The 19,394-nt window shown below is 49.1% G+C and overlaps 1 protein-coding gene across 2 annotated transcripts in view; it reads right to left on the bottom strand.

Annotated features, from left to right (window-relative positions):
• gcc1 (GRIP and coiled-coil domain containing 1) overlaps window positions 1-19,394 on the bottom strand; it is a 36,382-nt gene that overhangs the window by 9,230 nt on the left and 7,758 nt on the right. The window contains exon 2 of one of the 2 annotated variants that reach the window (XM_072471265.1): window positions 7,990-9,069. In XM_072471265.1, coding sequence (XP_072327366.1) covers window positions 7,990-9,027 — 1,038 coding nt within the window. In that variant the 5' untranslated portion in view covers window positions 9,028-9,069. The remainder of the gene's footprint in view (window positions 1-7,989; window positions 9,070-19,394) is intronic. The other variant, XM_072471266.1, reaches the window with a different exon arrangement.

The following is a 19,394-nucleotide window of genomic DNA, read 5'->3' as shown; positions in this document are numbered from 1 at the left end:
GGCTATGGGGTTGCAGGGATAGGTTGGGGCATGGATTGGTGCAGACTCGATCGGCTGAATGGCCTCCTCCTGCACTGTAGGGATTCTATGACAAAGCACCCTTTCTATGACAGAACACCTAATTTTTAGGTACGCCTTGCTCTTGGCATGCCCTCCTGCACTCTTCATTGAACACACACACACACACACAGGGCTATCGGGAAGGTGGAGGGGAATAGTACTAATTGGATAATTCTTTCAAAAAGCTGATACAGGCATAATGGGTCAAGTAACTTATTTTTCTGCTCCACTGTTGAATGATTTTAAGAATACATCAAGAACCAATAACGGATAAGCTTGAAATGTAAATGTACAGATCCACAGAACATTAGGTATGAAATCAGGGACCTAAAAGCACCAAGGCCCATTAGGAGGTATGATATTCCCTCCAACATAAGGGCAGAAATGGGGGATGTTTCCCGACATTGCACAATGTTCAGTATCATTCACAACTCCTCAGACACAAACAGCCCATACAGCATGCAGAAAGACCTGGACAATATCCTGACATTTGCTGTAACACCAAGTAACATTCGCACCATACATGTGCTTAACTATGACAATCTCCAACAAAAGAATCTGATATCACCCCATGACATTCAAGAGCATTACTATTTCTGAATCTCTCATCATCAACATCCTGTGGGTTGCCATTGACCAGAAACCTAACTGGACCAGCCATATAAATACTATGGTTACAAGAGCAGTCTTCATTCTGAAGTTGGGAATACCTGCTTGGATGAATGCAGTTCCAACAAGAAACTCAACACTACCAGTCCACTTGATTGGCACCTCATCTATCCCCTTAAATATCCATTCCATACAGCACCAGCAGATGTGGCAGCAGTGGGCCTTCCTGTTGATTCCCTTATATCCTATTTCTTTTATTTTGTCTTTATTAATTTTGATCCATGGATCTTTAATGAAGTTTGCTCTCTTCAACTCAGTCAATTTCCTCTCTGATGTAAGCCCCTCTATCCTGTGGGAAACTTGTAAGGCTTATGCTAGCGTGCTAGTCATTTTGTATACCACCAACAAAAGGAGTAAAATGACGGAGCGGCAATGCTGGTTGGAGGTAAAATTGGCCGAAACATAGAGGGAGTATGGCAGGAATCTTAACCACTTGTTGTTGAAAGAAATTAGTGTAACTCGTGCTGTAATTGAATCCTTGTTGACTCACCGGGTGAGCGGAGTTTAAAGTTTACGAAACAAAAGGTATATGAATTTGCAAACAAGCCGAGTAAATACCTGACCTTTTTGACTAGGAAAGCGGTGGACTCTCAGGCTACTCCCTCTGTGCTAGATTCCAAGGGTGATAATAAACTGGTTAAAACAAAGGATAGCAACAAAGCATTAAGGGTTTTAATACTGATTTTTACAAATCAGACCAGCCTGGGGATGCATTGACACTTTGGAGCACTTCTGCTCTTCTCTTAAGCGCCCAGCAATCTCTGAGCACCAAAGGTTGGGGCCCAGAGCTACTATTTCTAAGGGGAAATGGCTCTTACCTTGAAGGAGCTTCAATCTGGTGAGACCCCAGGGCCTGATTGTTTTGGATGTGAATTTGACAAGGAATATAAAGACATGATAACAGATCCTCTGATTGGTATGTATAGTCACTCATTTGAAGCAGATGCTCCAATGTACAAATATTTCCTTGATATTGAAGGCAGCCAAGAGTCCTGAAAAGTGTACATCGTATTGGCTAATTTCACTCCTAAATGTAGATTTGAAATTTTTGCCTGAAGTGTTAGCATGGGACCTGGAAGTAATTCTCCCTTCGATAATCAAGGGCAATCAGATTGGGTTCATAAAAAGCCAGAATTTGTACGTTTGGAGTTGAGTGAATATTATTCAGGTCTGTCAAAAACCGGCATTGGGTCTGAGAATTTTTGTCGAACAGGGATGCCCATTATTGAATGCAATTATACTCCCCGGCAGAAACAATTAGACAGGATCCTTCGATTTTTGGGTTATATAGTGGAGGGAAGCAGCATAAAATCACCCTATATGCGGATGACGTGTTGCTGTTTGTATCTAAGCTGGACGTTTCTGTTCCTACTATTATTGATGTGATGGATAGATTTAGCCTTTTCTTGGGCTATAAAATTAATTTGGCACGGTGGCACAGTGTTTAACACTGCTGCCTCACAGCTCCAGGTTCAATTCCGACCTCGGGTGACTGTGTGGAGTTTGCACTTTCTCCCCTTGTCTGCGTGAGTTTCCGCCAGGTGTTCCGGTTTCCTCCCACAATCTAAAGATGTACAGGTTAGGTGAATTGCCCCGTAATATCCAAAAGGTTAGATGGGGTGACTGGGTTTACAGGGATAGGGTGGAGGCATGGGCTTAAACAGCTCTTTCCAAGGGCTGGTGCAGACTCGGTGGGGCGAATGGCCTCCTTCTGCACTGTAAATTCTATGATTCTAAGGCTATGCCATTGTGTGGGTTCAGAGGGAGACCCTCCCCCTTTCCTAATTTACCATTCAAGTGGTCCCCTTCAGGGTTTCCTTATCTGGGTGTACTGGTTACCCCTCCTTTAAACATTTGTATGAGGCAAACCTCCCCCCGTTAATTGCATTTATTAGGTGGGACTTGCTCCTTTGGTCCTCCTTGCCAATTTTGCGGTTGGGCAGGATAGCGCTGATTAAGATGAATGTGTTGCCTGGGTTATTGTATCCTTTACACAGATGCCGCCAATTTTACTTTCTGCTAAGGTTGGGATGTTTAGTTCTTTTATATGGAACAAAAATAAATCTTGCTTAAAACTAGTCAAACTGCAGCTTCCCAGTTTAAGGGGGGGGGGGGGGGGGGGGCGAGGGGTGTTGAATATTAAAATGTATCAATTAGCCTCACATCTCGGGTTGAGAAGGGATTAGGTCAGAGAAGACCCCTCTTCCATTTGGCTTGACATTGAAGCAGACCTGTCTGAATACTCCATACAAGCCCTGTTGTTTTACAGGGATTTCAAGGCTGGATCTGCCAAGTGTGAGAATCCTATTATTAACACTCATAGGGCATGGAGGGTGGTCCATCAGCTGGAAGGGAGGTCAAAATAGAAAAAATAAAAACATTTTTTATTGGTATTTTCAAATTATACACAATATGTTCAATATTTACAGTACGTGTGGTTCTTATATACATATCATCAATCTTGGTGTTTCCTCCACACCACCCCCCCTTTCCCTTCTCCCCGCATCCCCTCCCTGGCCCCTCCTTGGCATTCCCCTCTTTCGTTCAGGGTATCCTGTCCCAGAGCTCGATTCTCCCCTTTCCCCCTCCTTCCCTTTTTGTTTTCTGTTGCTGGCCTTGTGGGTTTGAGGGGGGTCTTCTGCCAACACGCCTCCGTGCTTCTCCCTCCTCTCTTCCTCCCCCAAGAGTTGTGTTTCCCGGTCTGTTGTAGCCATCTAAGATGGCCACCTGCAAAGGGCCATGGGAATTATGGCCAACGCAGGACTCAGACAGATACACAGACTATGTATGTGTATCTAAAATACAGGTAACCAGACCTGATCGAAAACCCTGCTCGTTTGCATTTTAATGGCCCATTTTCCCAGGACACTAGAACTCCAATCAAGCAACCGGTACAGCCACAGGCTGATCGGCGCCACTCCCCTTACTCAGAGAGCACAACTGCCAAGGTCAATGACCGCCAAAGGACCCACCCAGCCACCAAGGCATCCGCCCCTTTATTGGTCGAAATCGAAGACAGTGATCAGAGCCCTGTCGAACTATTGGGTCCAAGGTTAAGGACCGCCCCAAAGAGCGCGAAATCCCAGAGGGATAAAAGAGGACACAGCCATGTGTTCTGTCTCTTTTGGATCCGGCCTGTGCCAGCCCAATTGCAGCATGAACAGCCAGCCAAGTTTAAGACCAACGATCGCTACCTGATGGATGAGCCCAGCAGAGACAGAGCCACTTTCTTCAAACCAGCCAAGTGAAATCCAGATAAAGACCTTTATCCATTTGCACAGTGCTGGTCGCCCTGAAGTTAAGTATAGGTTATTGTAGCTGATAGGTGTAGTTTAACTCGTAATAGATATTGTGTTTGCATGTTGAGATAACTCTTGTGTATGTAAATATACCATCTTTTGAACTAACTAACTGGTTGTGTGGTCATTTGATCGATATAAGGGAAAGGCTTGTGGTTCACCGAGATAAAGAAATAGAGCAACACCGTCTTCTCCCGTCTCTCACTTTTTCCCCCACTCACTGTTGGCTTTGAACAGGTCTTGGAACAGGCCGCCGACCTGCCCCCATGTTTAAGGAAGCCTTCTTCCGACTCTCGGATGGTGTATTTGACCTTCTCCAAGTGGAGAAATTCCGCAAGGTCTGCCAACCAGTCTGCAGCTGTGGGTGCTGCTGCTGCTGATCGCCGGCTGAGGAGGATTCTCCACTGTGCGATTAGGGAAGTGAAAGCTAGGGCATCCCCATGTGTAGCTCTGGCTGTTCCAATACCCCTAAGATTGCCACTCTCGGGCATGGCTCCACCCTCACCCCTATCACCTTGGACATTGCCTCGGAGAAGGCTGTCCAGAACCCTACAAATTTGGGACACACCCAAAACATGAGAGTGTGGTTGGCCGGGCCTCTCTGGCACATTTCACATTTAACCTCCACCTCCAGGAAGAACCTGTTCATTCGGGTTCTGGTTAGGTGCGCTCTCTGCATCACCTTGAACTGCACGAGGCTGAACCTTGCGCAGGAGGAGGTGGCGTTGGCCCTGCTCAGTGCTTCGCTCCAGTGTCCCCACCCCATTTCTGACCCTAGTTCGTCTGCCCATTCTCGTCTGGCTTCATCCAGTGGTAGTCTCGCCATGTCCAGTAGCTGTCTGTAGATTTTCCCTCAGTTTCCCCCTTCCCTACTGTCCGTGTTTATCAGGTTCTCTCGTAATGTGGTTCCCAGAGCCCTGGGGTATCCTACTGTCTCCTTGCGGAGAAAGTGCTTTACCTGGAGGTGTCTAAGTTCCTGTCCTGTCGGTAGTTCCAGGTCTTCAGTCAGTTCGCTCAGTGTCGTTAGTCTGTCCTCCATGTAAAAGTCCCTGACTGTTAGCATCCCCGTCCTGTCTCCATTTTTTTGAAGGTGGTGTCTAGCATGGCTGGTGGGAACTTGTGGTTTCCGCAGATGGGGGCCATGGGGGCCATCTCAGTCAGGCCGAAATGTTGCCCCATCTGGTTCCATGTCCATAGTGTGGATATCACCCTGGGCAGGATGTGTATTGCGTCGGGGGCGGGGATGGGAGCGCTGCCGTGGTGGGGCCCGGTGGGTCGTTCCCTTGCAGGAAGACTCCTCCATCCGCACCCACTCCGTGGTGAGTTCGCGTATCGATGCCCTCACTCTCTCTGCCGTAGCTGCCCAGTGGTAGTAATGTAGGTTTGGTAGTTCCAGGCCACCCCTGTGTTTTCTCCTCTGCAGTGTTGATTTGGTGATTCTTGGCTTCTTCCCCCCCCCCCCACACACACACACAAAGTCCATGTTCATTTTGTCTATGTTGTGGAAGAAGGCCTTGGGGATGAAGATTGGTATCGATCTGAACAGGAAGAGGAACCTCGGCAGTACGTTCATTTTGATCGTCTGCACCCTCTCTGTAGGTCCTTTTTGACTTTCTCCACCAGGCTGGTCAGATTCCACTTGTGGATCTGTGTCCAGCCATGATCATGTCAAATGGTAGAGCAGGTTCGATGGGCTGAATGTTCTGCTCCTGTCCCTATTTTTTATTTTTCTATATGAACTGAACAGAAAAAAATAACAGTGTTGGTCACTGATTAAAGGATGATAAATTGTGAGAAATAATTGCAGGAAGAGGATTTGCACCCACTAACCTGGGAAAACAATTACAGTATCAATAATGGTCAAATTAGGAGGTGGTTTGCAGAATATATTCAGAACTCCTGACAGTACTTTCACATATCTAATGCTCCCTGGCCACAGGAGAAGTGCCAGATTTCTGGAGGACAGCCCATGTGGTACCATTATTCAAGAAGGAAAGAACCAGATAATTACAGGCCAGTGAGTCTATCACCAGTGGTAGGGAAATTATAGGAAAAAATTCTGAGGGACAGATTTATTCTCCCCTCGAGAAGCCATGATTAATCAACGATAGTCAGCATGGCTTTGTCAAGGGGAGATCATGTCTAACAAATTTGACTGAATTTGTCGAGGTGACGAGGAATGTAGATGAGGGCGGTGCAGTTGATGTAGTCTACATGGACTTCAGTAAGGCTTTTGACAAGGTCCCACATGGGAGGCCGATCAAGAAGGTAACAGCCCATGGGATTCAGGACAATTTGACAAATTGGACCCAAAATTGGCTTCGTGGCAGGAGGCAGCATGGTCGTAGGTTGTTTTTGTGACTGGAAACCTGTGTCCAGTGGTGTACCGTAGGACGGTGCTGGGTCCCTTGCTGTATGTAGTAGCATTAATAATCTAGATGTGAATGTAAGTGGTATGATCAGTAAGTTTGCAGATGACGTAAAAATTGGTGGCGTGGTAAATAGCGAGGAGGAAAGCCTTAGCTTCCAGGGCGTTATAGACGGGTTGGTCAGATGGGCAGAACAGTGGCAAATGGAATTTAACCCTGAAAGGTGAGAGGTATTACATTTTTGGAGGACTAACAAGGCAAGGGAATGCACAATGAACAGTAGGGTGCTCGGGTGTACAGAGGACCAGAGCTTGGAGTGCATGTCCAAAGATCCCTGAAGGCAGCAGGAAAGGTAGATAAGGTGGTTAAGAAGGCATACGAGATACTTGCCTTTATTAGCCAAGGCATAGAATATCATAGAACATTTACAGTGCAGAAGGAGGCCATTCGGCCCATCGAGTCTGCACCGGCTCTTGGAAAGAGCACCCTACCCAAGGTCAACACCTCTACCCAATCCCCGCAACCCCACCCAACACTAAGGGCAATTTTGGACACTAAGGGTAATTTATCACGGCCAATCCACCTAACCTGCACATCTTTGGACTGTGGGAGGAAACTGGAGCACCCAGAGGAAACCCACGCACACACGGGGAGGACGTGCAGACTCCGCACAGACAGTGACCCAAGCCGGAATCGAACCTGGGACCCTGGAGCTGTGAAGCAATTGTGCTATCCACAATGCTACCGTGCCGCCCACCAAGAGCAGGAAGGTTATGATGGAGCTGTATAGACTACTTGTTAGGCCAGAGCTAGAGTATTGGGCCCAGTTCTGGTTGCCAGACTATCGGAAGGTTGTGATTTCACTAGAAAAGATGTGGAGGAGATTCACCAGGATGTTGCCTGGGTTGCAGTGTTTCAGCTATGAAGAGAGGCTGGGTTATTCTCCTTAAGAGCAGCGAAGGCTGAGGGGGGGACCTGGTGAGGTGTAAAAAATGATGAAGGACATAGGCAGGGTAGATAAGAAGCAACCTTTCCCCTTAGTAGAAGGCTCAAAAACCAGGGGCATAGGTTTAAGGTAATGGTCAGGAGATTTAGAGGGGATTTGAGGAAACACTTTTTCACCCAGACAGTGGTGGTGCCTGAAAGGTGGTAAGTGCGAGAACCTTCACATTTAAAAAGCATTTAGAAGAGCACATCAAACACCTTGGTGTGCAAAGCTATGGGCCAAGTGCTGGGAATTGGGATTAGAATGGCTGGTTGCACGGGGCGGCATGGTGGCGCAGTGGTTAGCACCGCTGCCTCATGGGGATGAGGACCCAGGTTCAATCCCGGTTCACTGTCTGTGTGGTGTGCGCACATTCTCCCCGTGACTGCATGTGTCTCACCTCCACAATCCAAAGATGCGCAGGGTAGGTGAATTGGCCAAGCTAAATTGCCCCTTAATTAGAATAGACAATAACTCTAAATTTATATATTTTTTAAAAGAATGGATGGGTGCATGATGACCGGCCACCTTCTGTGCTGTAAAACTATGATTCTATGTGGGAAGTTGCAATATAAGAATATATGCTGATATGAAGTTCAAACCCTACCTTCTTTATTTCCAGCTGAAGTTGTGCCTGATAATGAGTTTTTGTCTCAGTCATTTCTTCCTCCAATTCCTGTACACGTGGGTCTGGTCTTCTCTTCTCTTCTTCAGCAAGCCGTAATGCACATTTCATCTCATCGACTTCCCGATTCAGATGCTTCATTTGAGACTCACAGTTATCCACCCTGTCTGCTGCATGGCTTTTTGATGTCAACATTTCCCTCATATCTTCTAGCTGTAGTTCCACATCTTGGCGCAAAGCTCTCTCTTCCTGTAGCAACTTTTGAAGTTCATGAAGCATTGAGGCATGGTCACTCTGCTCCCGGCTTCGTTCATGCTGCTGGGTAATGATTCGAGCTTTGGCCTCTGCGAGCTGTTCTTGGACTTTATTCATCTCTGCTTCATATCTGGTGCTTTCTTCTTCAAACCTCTGGGTCAAGTCTTCTAGTTCTTGTCTCATTTTCTTCTTGTCTGTTAAATAGGAGGCCTCCATTCGTGATTTCTCCTGTGTAACAGTTGCCAAAGCATTGGTCAGTGTTGACAACTGACTCTTCAACTGTATCATTTTATCAGTATCACTGTGGTTCTGCTGTTCCCCACTCCCAACACTGATACCACTTTCAGAACCATTGGCCTCCTCAGATTTGGGGGAGGAGGTTCCGCCAGCCAACCGCTCCACTGAGCTTTTATCTTCATCGTTTAATTCTCCCTTGGTGCTATTGGTCAAACTAGCTGCTGTGTCCATACTATTCATTGTACCTGCACTGTCCCCACTATGGACTGAGCTCTGGTCATCTCCAAGGTCAGAGGCTGTACTTCCAGGACCAACATTCTGTAAACTATTATCCACATCTTGTGATACAGAGAGGACTTTCAAACTGGCCTCCAATGCCTCCTTTTCTTTGATGAGGCTTTTATAGGCACGGACAACATCTCTCAGGCGTGTCTGATATTGGAACAGCTGCTTCTTCTGTGCTTCAATGGTATCTAAAAGCTCTTTCTTACCGGGGCCACCACCAAAGTTAACACCAAACTTCTCCATGTCAGTTCAAAATAGATCTCCAAGCAAGGAACCCATCTGCAACTAGGAAGAAAATAAATATTATTTGATAAAAATGCGTCAATCTCATGTACTCAGTTTCAATATAGTGAAATAGTGGGCAGCTGAAATTTGACAAATTCATTTAATCTCTGTAGGCAAAGAGAGAGAGGCATTAAATAATTAACTTAGACATCAGAGGTCAGTCAGGAAAGGAGTAGAAAATCAGTGAAGGAGAAATAACATCCGCACTGTTGACAGACACAAAACAGAAAGAGTCTGGAGGTGAATTTGGTCTTTGGTAGGCAGGAAAATGAGCCAGCGCGAATCAGCCACATCTCTACACCCTGTCCAATTTTCAATAGATCATTTGAAGTACAATTTCAACATTTGCATGATAGATAAGGGGAAAGCAGTGGATGTACTATGTTTGGGGTACTATGTTTGGGTTTTTTAAAAGCATTTGAGGCTTATAAAGTTGCCAGAAATAGTAGTTTATCTGAGGATTGGGAAGTTTATAGAATACAACAAAGGAAAGCCAAGAAACTGATAAAGAGAGAACAGAACATGAATGTAATTTCGCAAAAAACATAAAAATGGACTGTAAAAGCTTCTATTGGTGTGTAAAAAGCAAGCATTTAGCTCAGGTAAATGTGGGTCCATTACAGGCAGTGTCAGGAGAATTCATAATAGGGAATAGAGAAATGGCAGAAAAGCTACATGATTACTTTGTGTCTGTTTTCACAGATATGGCGATCCAATGCTTGAGAGAGAATACGAGGTTGATGGAAATTAATATAAGGTTGTATTGGAGAAATTGATGGGATCTGATATTATACATCTCATGACTTTGCTATAGAGATAGTGGATGCATTGGTGATCTTCTATAGATTCTGGAATGGTTCCTGAAGATTGAAAAATAGCAAATGTTACCCCACTATTTAAGAAGGGAAGGAGAGAGAAAACAGGGAACTAGCCGTACGTCATTGGTGGAGAAAATGCTGGTATCTATTATAAAAGCTGTGATAAATAGACACTTGGACAACCGTGATCTGATTGGGCATAGTAAGCATGGATTTACGAATGAGATTCGAATGTTGATGAACGTGTTGGAGATTTTTGAAAATGTTACCAACAACATTGATAAAAGAGTCGATGGATGTGGTATATTTGGACTTTCAGAAGGTTTTTGATAAATTCCCCTACAGGAGGTTAATTGGGATAGGAGGCAATATACTGTCATGGATTGAAGATTGGCTAACAGGCAGAAAACAGGAGTAGGAATAAATGGGTCATTCTTGCATTGGCAGGCTGTGGCTAGTGGGGTACCGCAAGAATCGGGTCCCGCAGAACCTCATCAAGATCAGCCTGGTACTGGGTCAGATCCCCCAGCGAGTCAGACATTCTGCCGAGACCCTTGACCATGGCCGTCACCGACGGCATGACACCTTGGACACCTTCACTCATGGTGGCGACGCTGTGCACCAAGCTCTCCACTGCGGTTGCCACCCTTGCAGTGTTGGTCTCTGTACTACTCATTGCCAGTGCCACCTCCTGCGCCCGTAGCCTCTGGGCAGCACGGTAGCATAGTGGTTAGCACAATTGCTTCACAGCTCCAGGGTCCCAGGTTCGATTCCCGGCTTGGGTCACTGTCTGTGCGGAGTCTGCACGTTCTCCCCGTGTGTGCGTGGGTTTCCTCCGGATGCTCCGGTTTCCTCCCACAGTCCAAAGATGTGCAGGTTAGGTGGACTGGCCGTGATAAATTGTCCTTAGTGTCCAAAATTGCCCTCAGTGTTGGGTGGGGTTACTGGGTTATGGGGATGGGTTGGAGGTGTGGGCTTGGGGAGGGTGCTCTTTCCAAGAGCTGGTGCAGATCCGATGGGCCGAATGGCTTCCTTCTGCACTGTAAATTCTATGAGTCTATGACTCCTCCAAGCAGCTATGGATCTGCTGGAGTGATGCTGACATCTCCCTATGAACGTCCAGGTAGGTCCCTATCGTCCCCATCAGCTCCAGGTACCTCTGTACCACAGGCTCAGCATCAGGCTGGGACCTGGAATCTAGCAGCCCTCCTGACTGCTGTCTTGCCTGTGGGTTCCTGCCTCCACCTGATGTACATCAGCAGCAGTGTGGTGCTCACCAATGTGTCCCCGAAGCCAGTCCACTAACATGACCCGCTGAGGTGTTTGTATCTGCGCTGGTGGGGGGAGGGGATGACAGCTATGCCACGACTACGGTTGCATCCTCGGAGCTCTCCTCTGAGGTGTTCTCTTCGGAGTCAGGAGAGGGGGCCGCCTGGGATTGGCTAGCACCATCGTGGAAGGGATGGAACAGTCAGTAAGGCAATCACTACTCACGTTTGACAGGTTCCCCGGGTGGAGCTCAGTGGTTCCTCACCTCTGCGGTATCCGCCAGCCTCTGCGTGGCTGACCGATCTGTCCTCGGCCACCCCAGTCACCTCCAATGTGAACGAGAGGTGGTGGTGGGGTGGGTGGGGGAGAGGAAGGGCTGGGGGCCGGATAGGGTGTTGGGGGGGTGGATGCTCCTTTGGAGAGAGAGAGAGAGAGGGGGGGGGGGTCTACTCACCCGTGCTGCCCGCTGAAGGTCGTCAACCTTTTTTCGGCACTGAAGGCCAGTCCTCCTGGTCACACTCTCCAAGCTTACAGCTGCCGCCACCTCATCCCAGGCAGCACTGGCTGCCTTGTGGCTGACTCTCCAGGACCCTCGGGGGAACAGGTTATCCCTCCTAGTCTCCACGGTGTCTCGCAGCCTACCCAGGTCAGCATCTCCAAATCTTGGGGCCGGTCTCCTGGGCACCAATATTGCGAGCTGTCTGGTGTTGGCTGAGCAAGTGCAGCTTAAGTGCTGCGTGACCTGGTTAGCGGGGGGCTGGAGAGCGCCGTCCCGGTGAATCAGCTGGCGAGCCTTCATTTGCAGCGAGAACCCGTCGGGCCTCATTAAGTGGACAAATTAATGTTGAATTGCGTTGCCGGCCTCACTGGGCCAAGCGCCGGGAAGTTCACGGCAATTCCTGCTCGTTATCACACATAGAAATCTTTCCGGAGAATTGCGCCTGTGACGTTATCTACTTTGGTAGGGAAAATAGAAAAGCATAACTTTATACAAGGTGAGAGACTAGGAAATGTTGGCATACGGAGGGACCAGAGTGCACTTGCATACAATTTGAAGAAAGTTGGACGGCGGGCGGGAGGCGTCCGCACAATGGAGGGCTCCCGGTCGGCAACGGCATTTTCGGGGCTTTAAGCCCGGTCCCAGGGTCCGCGGAGGCGGCAGAAGAAGGGAGAAGGCACGGAGGAGGCACAGTGGAGACACAGGAGGAAAAAAGGAACGAAGAAAAATGTTGAGGGTGTGCAAGAAAACGGCCGGAAAAAAAACAGCTGGAGGTCCGTCGGGGAGTGGAAAGGTCACCGCTGGGTCACCAGGAAAATGGAGGCTGGAGCACCAGGGGAGGCCGCACTGTTTACGGCTGAAGAAATAACTAAGGTGATGGCTGCGGAATTTGAAAAGCAGTTGGCGCAGATTGCGAAATGCATGGAGACGGTGAGGAAGGAGATGAGGGAGGTTTTGAGTGTGCTGGTGGAGGAGGCGGTTTCCCCGGTGAGGACGGAGGTGGCGAGCACAGTGGCGGAGGTGCGAGAGCAAGGGGAGGCGCTGAAGGAAGTGGAGGAGACATTATTGCAGCACGGTGATCAACTTGCCTCGATGGGGAAAGAAATGCGGAAGATGATGGATACTAACAAGGATCTGCGAGGAAAAATGGAAGACCTGGAAAACAGATCCAGGCGACAGAATTTGAGGATTGTGGGGCTGCCCGAAGGAGTTGAAGGACCGAAGCCGACTGAGTATTTTGCCGCGATGCTGGCAAAACTACTGGGGGAGGGGGAGGATCCCTCCCGATATGAACTGGATCGGGCTCATCGGTCGTGGAGGCCTGTACCAAAGGCGAGTGAGCCGCCAAGGGCAGTGACTCTGTGCTTCCGTAGGTACAGGGTGAAGGAGAAGGTCCTGAGCTGGGCCAAGCAGAAGCGGGTGGTGCAGTGGGTTGGAGCTGGTATACGTGTATACCAGGACTTTACGGTGGAGCTGGCAAGGAGGCGGGCTGCCTTCAACCGGGTGAAGAGGGCACTGTACATTAGCAAGGTGCGGTGCGGCATTGTATATCCAGCGAAGCTGAGGGTGACTTACAAGCTCAGGGACTTTTATTTTGGAACGGCGGAAGCAGCGGATGAGTTTGCGAAAGCAGAAGGACTGTGGCAGAACTGACAAATTGAGGAATGGCCATGTGCCGATGTAACCTCATGACTGTATTTTCTTTTTTGTATCACTGCGCGCGGGTGTAGAGATTAAAGGAGCCAATGTGGTATATATTTGGACAAGGGAAGGGATGGGACTTTCACTCGAAATGAGAGTTCTTTGGGGTGTAGGTGGATATGTGGGGTTTGTGTGCTAAAAGGGGATCTTTGGGCTTTCCTAGGGCCGGGCAAGTGGGAAAGGGACCCGGGCGGGGGCCTCCACGCTGGCCGGTTTAAGCCGGCCAGGTGAACGGGAGTGAGGTGGGGGGGGGAGGGGCTGCGGCCATCAGAGCCTGGCAGAACAGGGTCCGAGTGGTCTAGCCGGGGTGGAAAGTTGGGGTGAAGGAACCGAGGTTGGGAGGAGTTTTACAAGAGGCAGTGGACAGGAGGAGCTGGAGACCTGCGGTGGGGGGGGGGGGAGCTGTGTAAGATTAAGGGCGACTACGGGTAATCCCAGATTCCTTTTTGCCATTTGTTTATGTAAACATGCGGGTTGAGGTTTGGGGGTTGGTGGGTAGATGGGATCGTTGTTATTATGGGGACTGACATATCTTGCTGATTATTGTTGATTGTTGATGGATGTAACTGTGGGAGAAAATGTGAAAAAGGAGAATAAAATTTTTTTTTTTAAATTTGAAGAAAGTTAACATGTAGGTAGCAAGGAACTGTGAAAGCAAATGGGTTTGTTAGTTTTCATTATGAATGGATTGGAGTACAAAAGTGAATTGGTCCCACTGCAATTATATTAAGTTTTTTCTTTTTTATAAATATTTTTTAAATTGGGTTTTTGAACAAAGTATAATTACTGTTATGTACACAGAATTAAAAAAAAAAAAAATATATATATATATACACAGAAGAGAAGGGCACACCCAAACATGCCAAAAAAAAAGTAATAATAAAAAATAAAATAGAATAACTGGTAGGGTATTGTGCACCAACTCAACAGCAGATTATATGAGGTCTTGGTGAGACCACAAGCAGAGTACTGTGCATAGAATACTGTACTGTGCATAAGTTTGGTCTTCTTCCCTCAGGAAGGATATAATTATCTTAAAGGACATGCAACAAAGATAGATTCCTGGATTGAGGGGATTATCCTATGAAGAGAGATCAAGTAGAATAGGCCTACATTCCCTGGAGTTTAGAAGAATAAGAGATGATTGCATTGAAACTTCTTAAGAAGTTTGGCAGGGTAGACATTGGGAAGATGTTTCCCTTGGATGAACTATGGGGTTTAGAATAAGGGGTCAGGCATTTACGACTGAGATGGATATTATGAATATTTGCAATTCACTACCTCAGAGAGCTGTGTATGCTCAGTCGATAGGAAGAATCAAGAAAGGCAGTATGTATTAAATGGTATAATTTTAGAGGGAAAACAGAAACAGAGATACTTGGGGGTGCAGCTATACAAATCTTTGAAGCAGGTTGGATAAGTTTAGAAAGCCGTTGTTAAAGTGTATGAGCGCTTTAGTTTTATTAATAGAGTACAAAAGGAAGGAAGTAATGCCGGACTTTTATAATACACTAGTTAGTCCCCAGATGGAATACTGTGTTCAATTCTGGACATCACACTTTAGGAAGGATGTCATGGCATTGGAGAGGATGCAAAAGAAGTTTACAAGAATAGTACCAGGAACGAGGGGTTTTGTTGTATGGAAAGACTGGAGAAACTGGGCTTGTTCCCCTTAAAGCAGAGAAGGTAAAAAGGAGATTTGACAGAGGCTTTCAAAATCATGAACAGTTTTGATAGCGTAATTAAGGAGAATCTATTTCCAGTGGCAGAAATGTTGGTAACCACAAAACATAAACTTAAGATGACTGGCAAAAGATCCAGAGGAACTATGGTGAGGATTTTAAAAACAATTATTATGATATTGAATGATTACCTGAAAGGGTTATAGAAGCAGTTTCAATAGTAAAGTCCAAAAGAGGATTGGGAAAAGATTGTGGGTCGGAAGCATGGTGTGTGATTAATTGGATAGCTCTACCAAAGAGCCATGCAGTCTCAATGGACTGAATTGTTTCCTACTATGCTGCATCATTCCTTGAAACTATGTCTGACAATTTTTATTACCATTAGCTCTATCGTCAGCTATGTAGACCCTATTGCTCTGAAATTCCCTCCCCGAACCACCTTAACTTCCCCTTCTGTGGGACTTCCGGGTGCGGCTATGCAGAGCTAGGTCGCATATTCGGCAGCTCCCGCTTGGAACGGACTTTTGGGCTCTTTTACAGGGCCCCCATGGCATTTGTTTGACATTTCCCGGTGTGGGAAGAAGACTGCAGCATTCCCCTGACAGTGTCCCCCAGGAATGTTATATCTTTTGGCTGCCAGACCTGGCAGTAACAGTAAAAGATTTGGCTTTGGCTGCAGGTTTAGACAAAAGCCTCTTCCAGCATGCAGGCGGGCGAAGGGCAAGCTTAAAGCTGCAATCTGACTTGACTCTATCAAAGGTGAATTCTAGCAGCAGAGGGAACAACTGTGAAAAGATCTACCAAGGCCATTGAAGAAGCGGGGACGAGGCTTCCGGTGGCGGCCATGGAGGAGTAGGTCGCGCATTCGGCAGCTCCCGTCTGGAACCGACTCTCAGACCTTTTTCAGGAGTTTCCATAGACTTTTTGGGGCAGACTGGTGAAGCAAACACTGCCAACTTCTATGAAACGGACCAGAAGTGTAACGGCCAAAGGAGCAGCACTGGAGCAACGGGAGAAGCGAGGGAAAGAAAACAAAATGGCGGCGGCCAGGGACAAAGGGGAGCTGCAGGAGTTCATCAAGGGCTGCTTCGAGGAGCAGCGCGAGGAGATGCGCAAGGAGATGTTGGCGCCTATGCTTTCGGCAATTGAAGGACTCGGGATCACGCAGAAGGCCCACGAAGCTAAGATCCAGGAGGTACAGAAAAGAGTCAGTCAGAACGAGGACGAGCTCGTGGGTCTGGCGGTGAGAGTGGAGCAGAACGAGGCGCTACACAAGAGGTGGGCGGGAAGACTCGAATACCTGGAGAACAGGTCGAGGAGAAAGAATCTGCGAATCCTGGGTCTCCCTGACGGAGTGGAGGGGGCTGATGGCGGGGCATACGCGAGCACGATGCTCGAGGCGATGATGGGCACGAAGGCCCCTTCGAGGCCGCTGGAGTTGGACGGGGCACATCGGGTGCTGGCGAAGAAGCCTCAGGCAAATGAGCCGCCAAGGGCGATGGTGGTGAGGTTCCACTGGTTCACGGACAGAGAGTGGGTCCTGAGATGGGCCAAGAAGGAGTGGAGCAGTAAGTGGGACAATGCAGAGATCCGAATATACCCGGACTGGAGCACGGAGGTTGCAAAGCGGAGAGCCGGTTTCAACCGGGCCAAAGCGTCGTTGTACTGGAAAGAAGTGAAATTCGTAATGCTGCAGCCAGCGCGACTGTGGGTCACATACAAGGGCCAACACTATTACTTCGAAACGCCTGAAGAGGCATGGACCTTTGTACAAGCCGAAAAGTTGTACTCTAACTGAGGGTTTGTGAGGGTGGGGGGGATGTTTTGGGGTTTGATGTGTGATGGTTGTTGTATATAGGGGGTCAATCACACGCAGGAAATCTTACATGGGCTGGGGGAGAGAGACAAGGCCGCGACAGGAGCTGCGCCAGAGGGGGCGGAGCGGGCTTTGGAAAGCACAGGGTGTTTTCCCACGCGCGGGAAGAAAGGTGGGAAGGGGAACGAAGGAATGCATATGGATTGGGAGACTCCCACGTGGGGAGGTCAATGGGACAGCGGGGGAAGCCGGGGTCAGCAGGCATCAGCTGACTTACGGGAGTGACATGGGGGGAGCAAAAAAGCTAGACAGGGGTCTAGCGGGGGGAGGGGAGGGGGGGGGGGGGGAAGGGGGGAAGGGTTGCTGCTGCACTGGCCGAAAGGGAACGGGACACAGAAGAGGTGGTCGGGACGGGGGTCCCCCCCTCTGGGGGACTGGAGGGTGAGGGAGGCGTGGACACGGGACTGGCCCAGAAAAGGAGATGGCTAGTCGGCAGGGCTTTGGGGGGGGGGGGTGAGAGCCCCTCCAATCCGGCTGATAACGTGGAATGTGAGGGGCCTGAATGGGTCGGTGAAGAGGGCTCGAGTGTTCGCGCACTTAAAGGGACTGAATGCGGACGTGGTCATGCTCCAAGAGACACATCTGAAGGTGGCGGACCAGGTCAGGTTAAGAAAGGGATGGGTAGGACAGGTATTCCACTCGGGACTGGACGCGAAGAATAGAGGGGTGGCAATATTGGTGGGAAAGCGGGTGTCATTTGAGGCCAAGACTATTGTAGCGGACAATGGAGGGCGATATGTAATGGTGAGCGGTAGGCTGCAAGGGACATGGGTGGTGTTGGTAAACGTATACGCCCTGAACTGGGATGATGCAGGATTCATGAAGCGCATGTTGGGGCGCATTCTGGACCTGGAGATAGGAGGCCTGATAATGGGAGGGGACTTCAATACAGTGTTGGATCCAGCACTGGACCGCTCCAAATCAAGGACTGGAAAGAGGCCGGCGGCGGCCAAGGTACTTAGGGGGTTTATGGATCAGATGGGGGGAGTGGACCCATGGCGGTTTGCAAGGCCGCAGGCCAGGGAATTTTCTTTCTTCTCCCATGTACACAAAGCCTACTCCCGGATAGATTTATTTGTTCTGGGTAGGGTGCTCATCCCGAGGGTGGAGGGGACGGAGTGTTCGGCTATAGCCGTTTCGGACCATGCCCCGCACTGGGTGGAACTGGAGCTGGGAGAGGAGAGGGACCAACGCCCGTTGTGGCGGCTGGATGTGGGACTGCTGGCAGACGAGGTGGTGTGTGGGAAGGTGAGGGGGTGTATCGAAAGGTACTTGGAGGCCAACGACAACGGGGAGGTGCGGGTGGGGGTGGTATGGGAGGCGTTGAAGGCGGTGATCAGGGGCGAGCTAATTTCCATTAGGGCTCATAGGGAGAAGACAGAGGGTCCGGAAAGGGAGAGGTTAGTGGGGGAGATTTTGAGAGTGGACAGGAGATACGCAGAGGCCCCGGAGGAAAGATTACTTGGGGAAAGACGTCGGCTCCAGACGGAGTTTGACCTGTTGACCATAGGGAAGGCGGAAGCACAGTGGAGGAAAGCGCAGGGGGCGACCTACGAGTATGGGGAAAAGGCTAGTCGGATGCTGGCACACCAGCTCAGTAAGAAGATGGCAGTGAGGGAAATAGGGGGAGTCAAAGATGGAAGGCGAGCCACGGTTCAGAGTGCGACGAAAATAAACGAGGTATTCAGGGTCTTTTATGAAGAGCTGTACAGATCCCAGCCCCCAGCGGGGGAAGAGGGGATGAGACGATTCCTAGATCAGCTGAGATTCCCGAGGGTGGAGGAGCAAGAGGTGGCTGGTTTGGGGGCACCAATTGGGTTGGAGGAGCTGAGCAAGGGTTTGGGGAGCATGCAGGCAGGGAAGGCCCCGGGACCGGACAAATTCCCGGTGGAGTTCTACAGGAAGTACGCAGACCTGTTGGCCTCGCTACTGGTGAGGACCTTTAATGAGGCAAGAGAGGAGGGGACCCTGCCCCCGACAATGTCAGAAGCGACAATTTCTTTGATCCCAAAGCGGGACAAGGACCCACTGCAATGTGGATCATACAGGCCGATCTCGCTCCTCAATGTGGATGCAAAGTTGCTGGCAAAAGTGCTGGCTACGAGGATCGAGGACTGTGTCCCGGGGTAATCCACGAGGACCAGACGGGATTTGTAAAGGGCAGGCAACTAACCAATGTGCGGCGGCTCTTAAACGTGATAATGATGCCATCGGAGGAGGGAGAGGCGGAGATAGTGGCAGCTATGGACGCGGAGAAGGCCTTTGACCGAGTAGAGTGGGAGTACCTCTGGGAGGTGCTGCATAGGTTTGGGTTCGGGGTAGGGTTTATCAATTGGGTTAAGCTCCTTTACAGAGCCCCGATGGAGAGTGTAGTGACGAACCGGCGGAGGTCGGAGTACTTTCGACTGTACCGAGGGACGAGGCAGGGGTGCCCCCTGTCACCCCTGTTGTTCGCATAGGCGATCGAACCATTGGCCATG

The sequence above is a fragment of the Scyliorhinus torazame genome, chromosome 13, assembly GCF_047496885.1.
Source record: "Scyliorhinus torazame isolate Kashiwa2021f chromosome 13, sScyTor2.1, whole genome shotgun sequence".
Lineage (NCBI taxonomy): Eukaryota > Metazoa > Chordata > Chondrichthyes > Carcharhiniformes > Scyliorhinidae > Scyliorhinus > Scyliorhinus torazame.
Note: the sequence above shows the minus strand (reverse complement) of the source record. Positions and strands in the feature narration are given on the sequence as shown.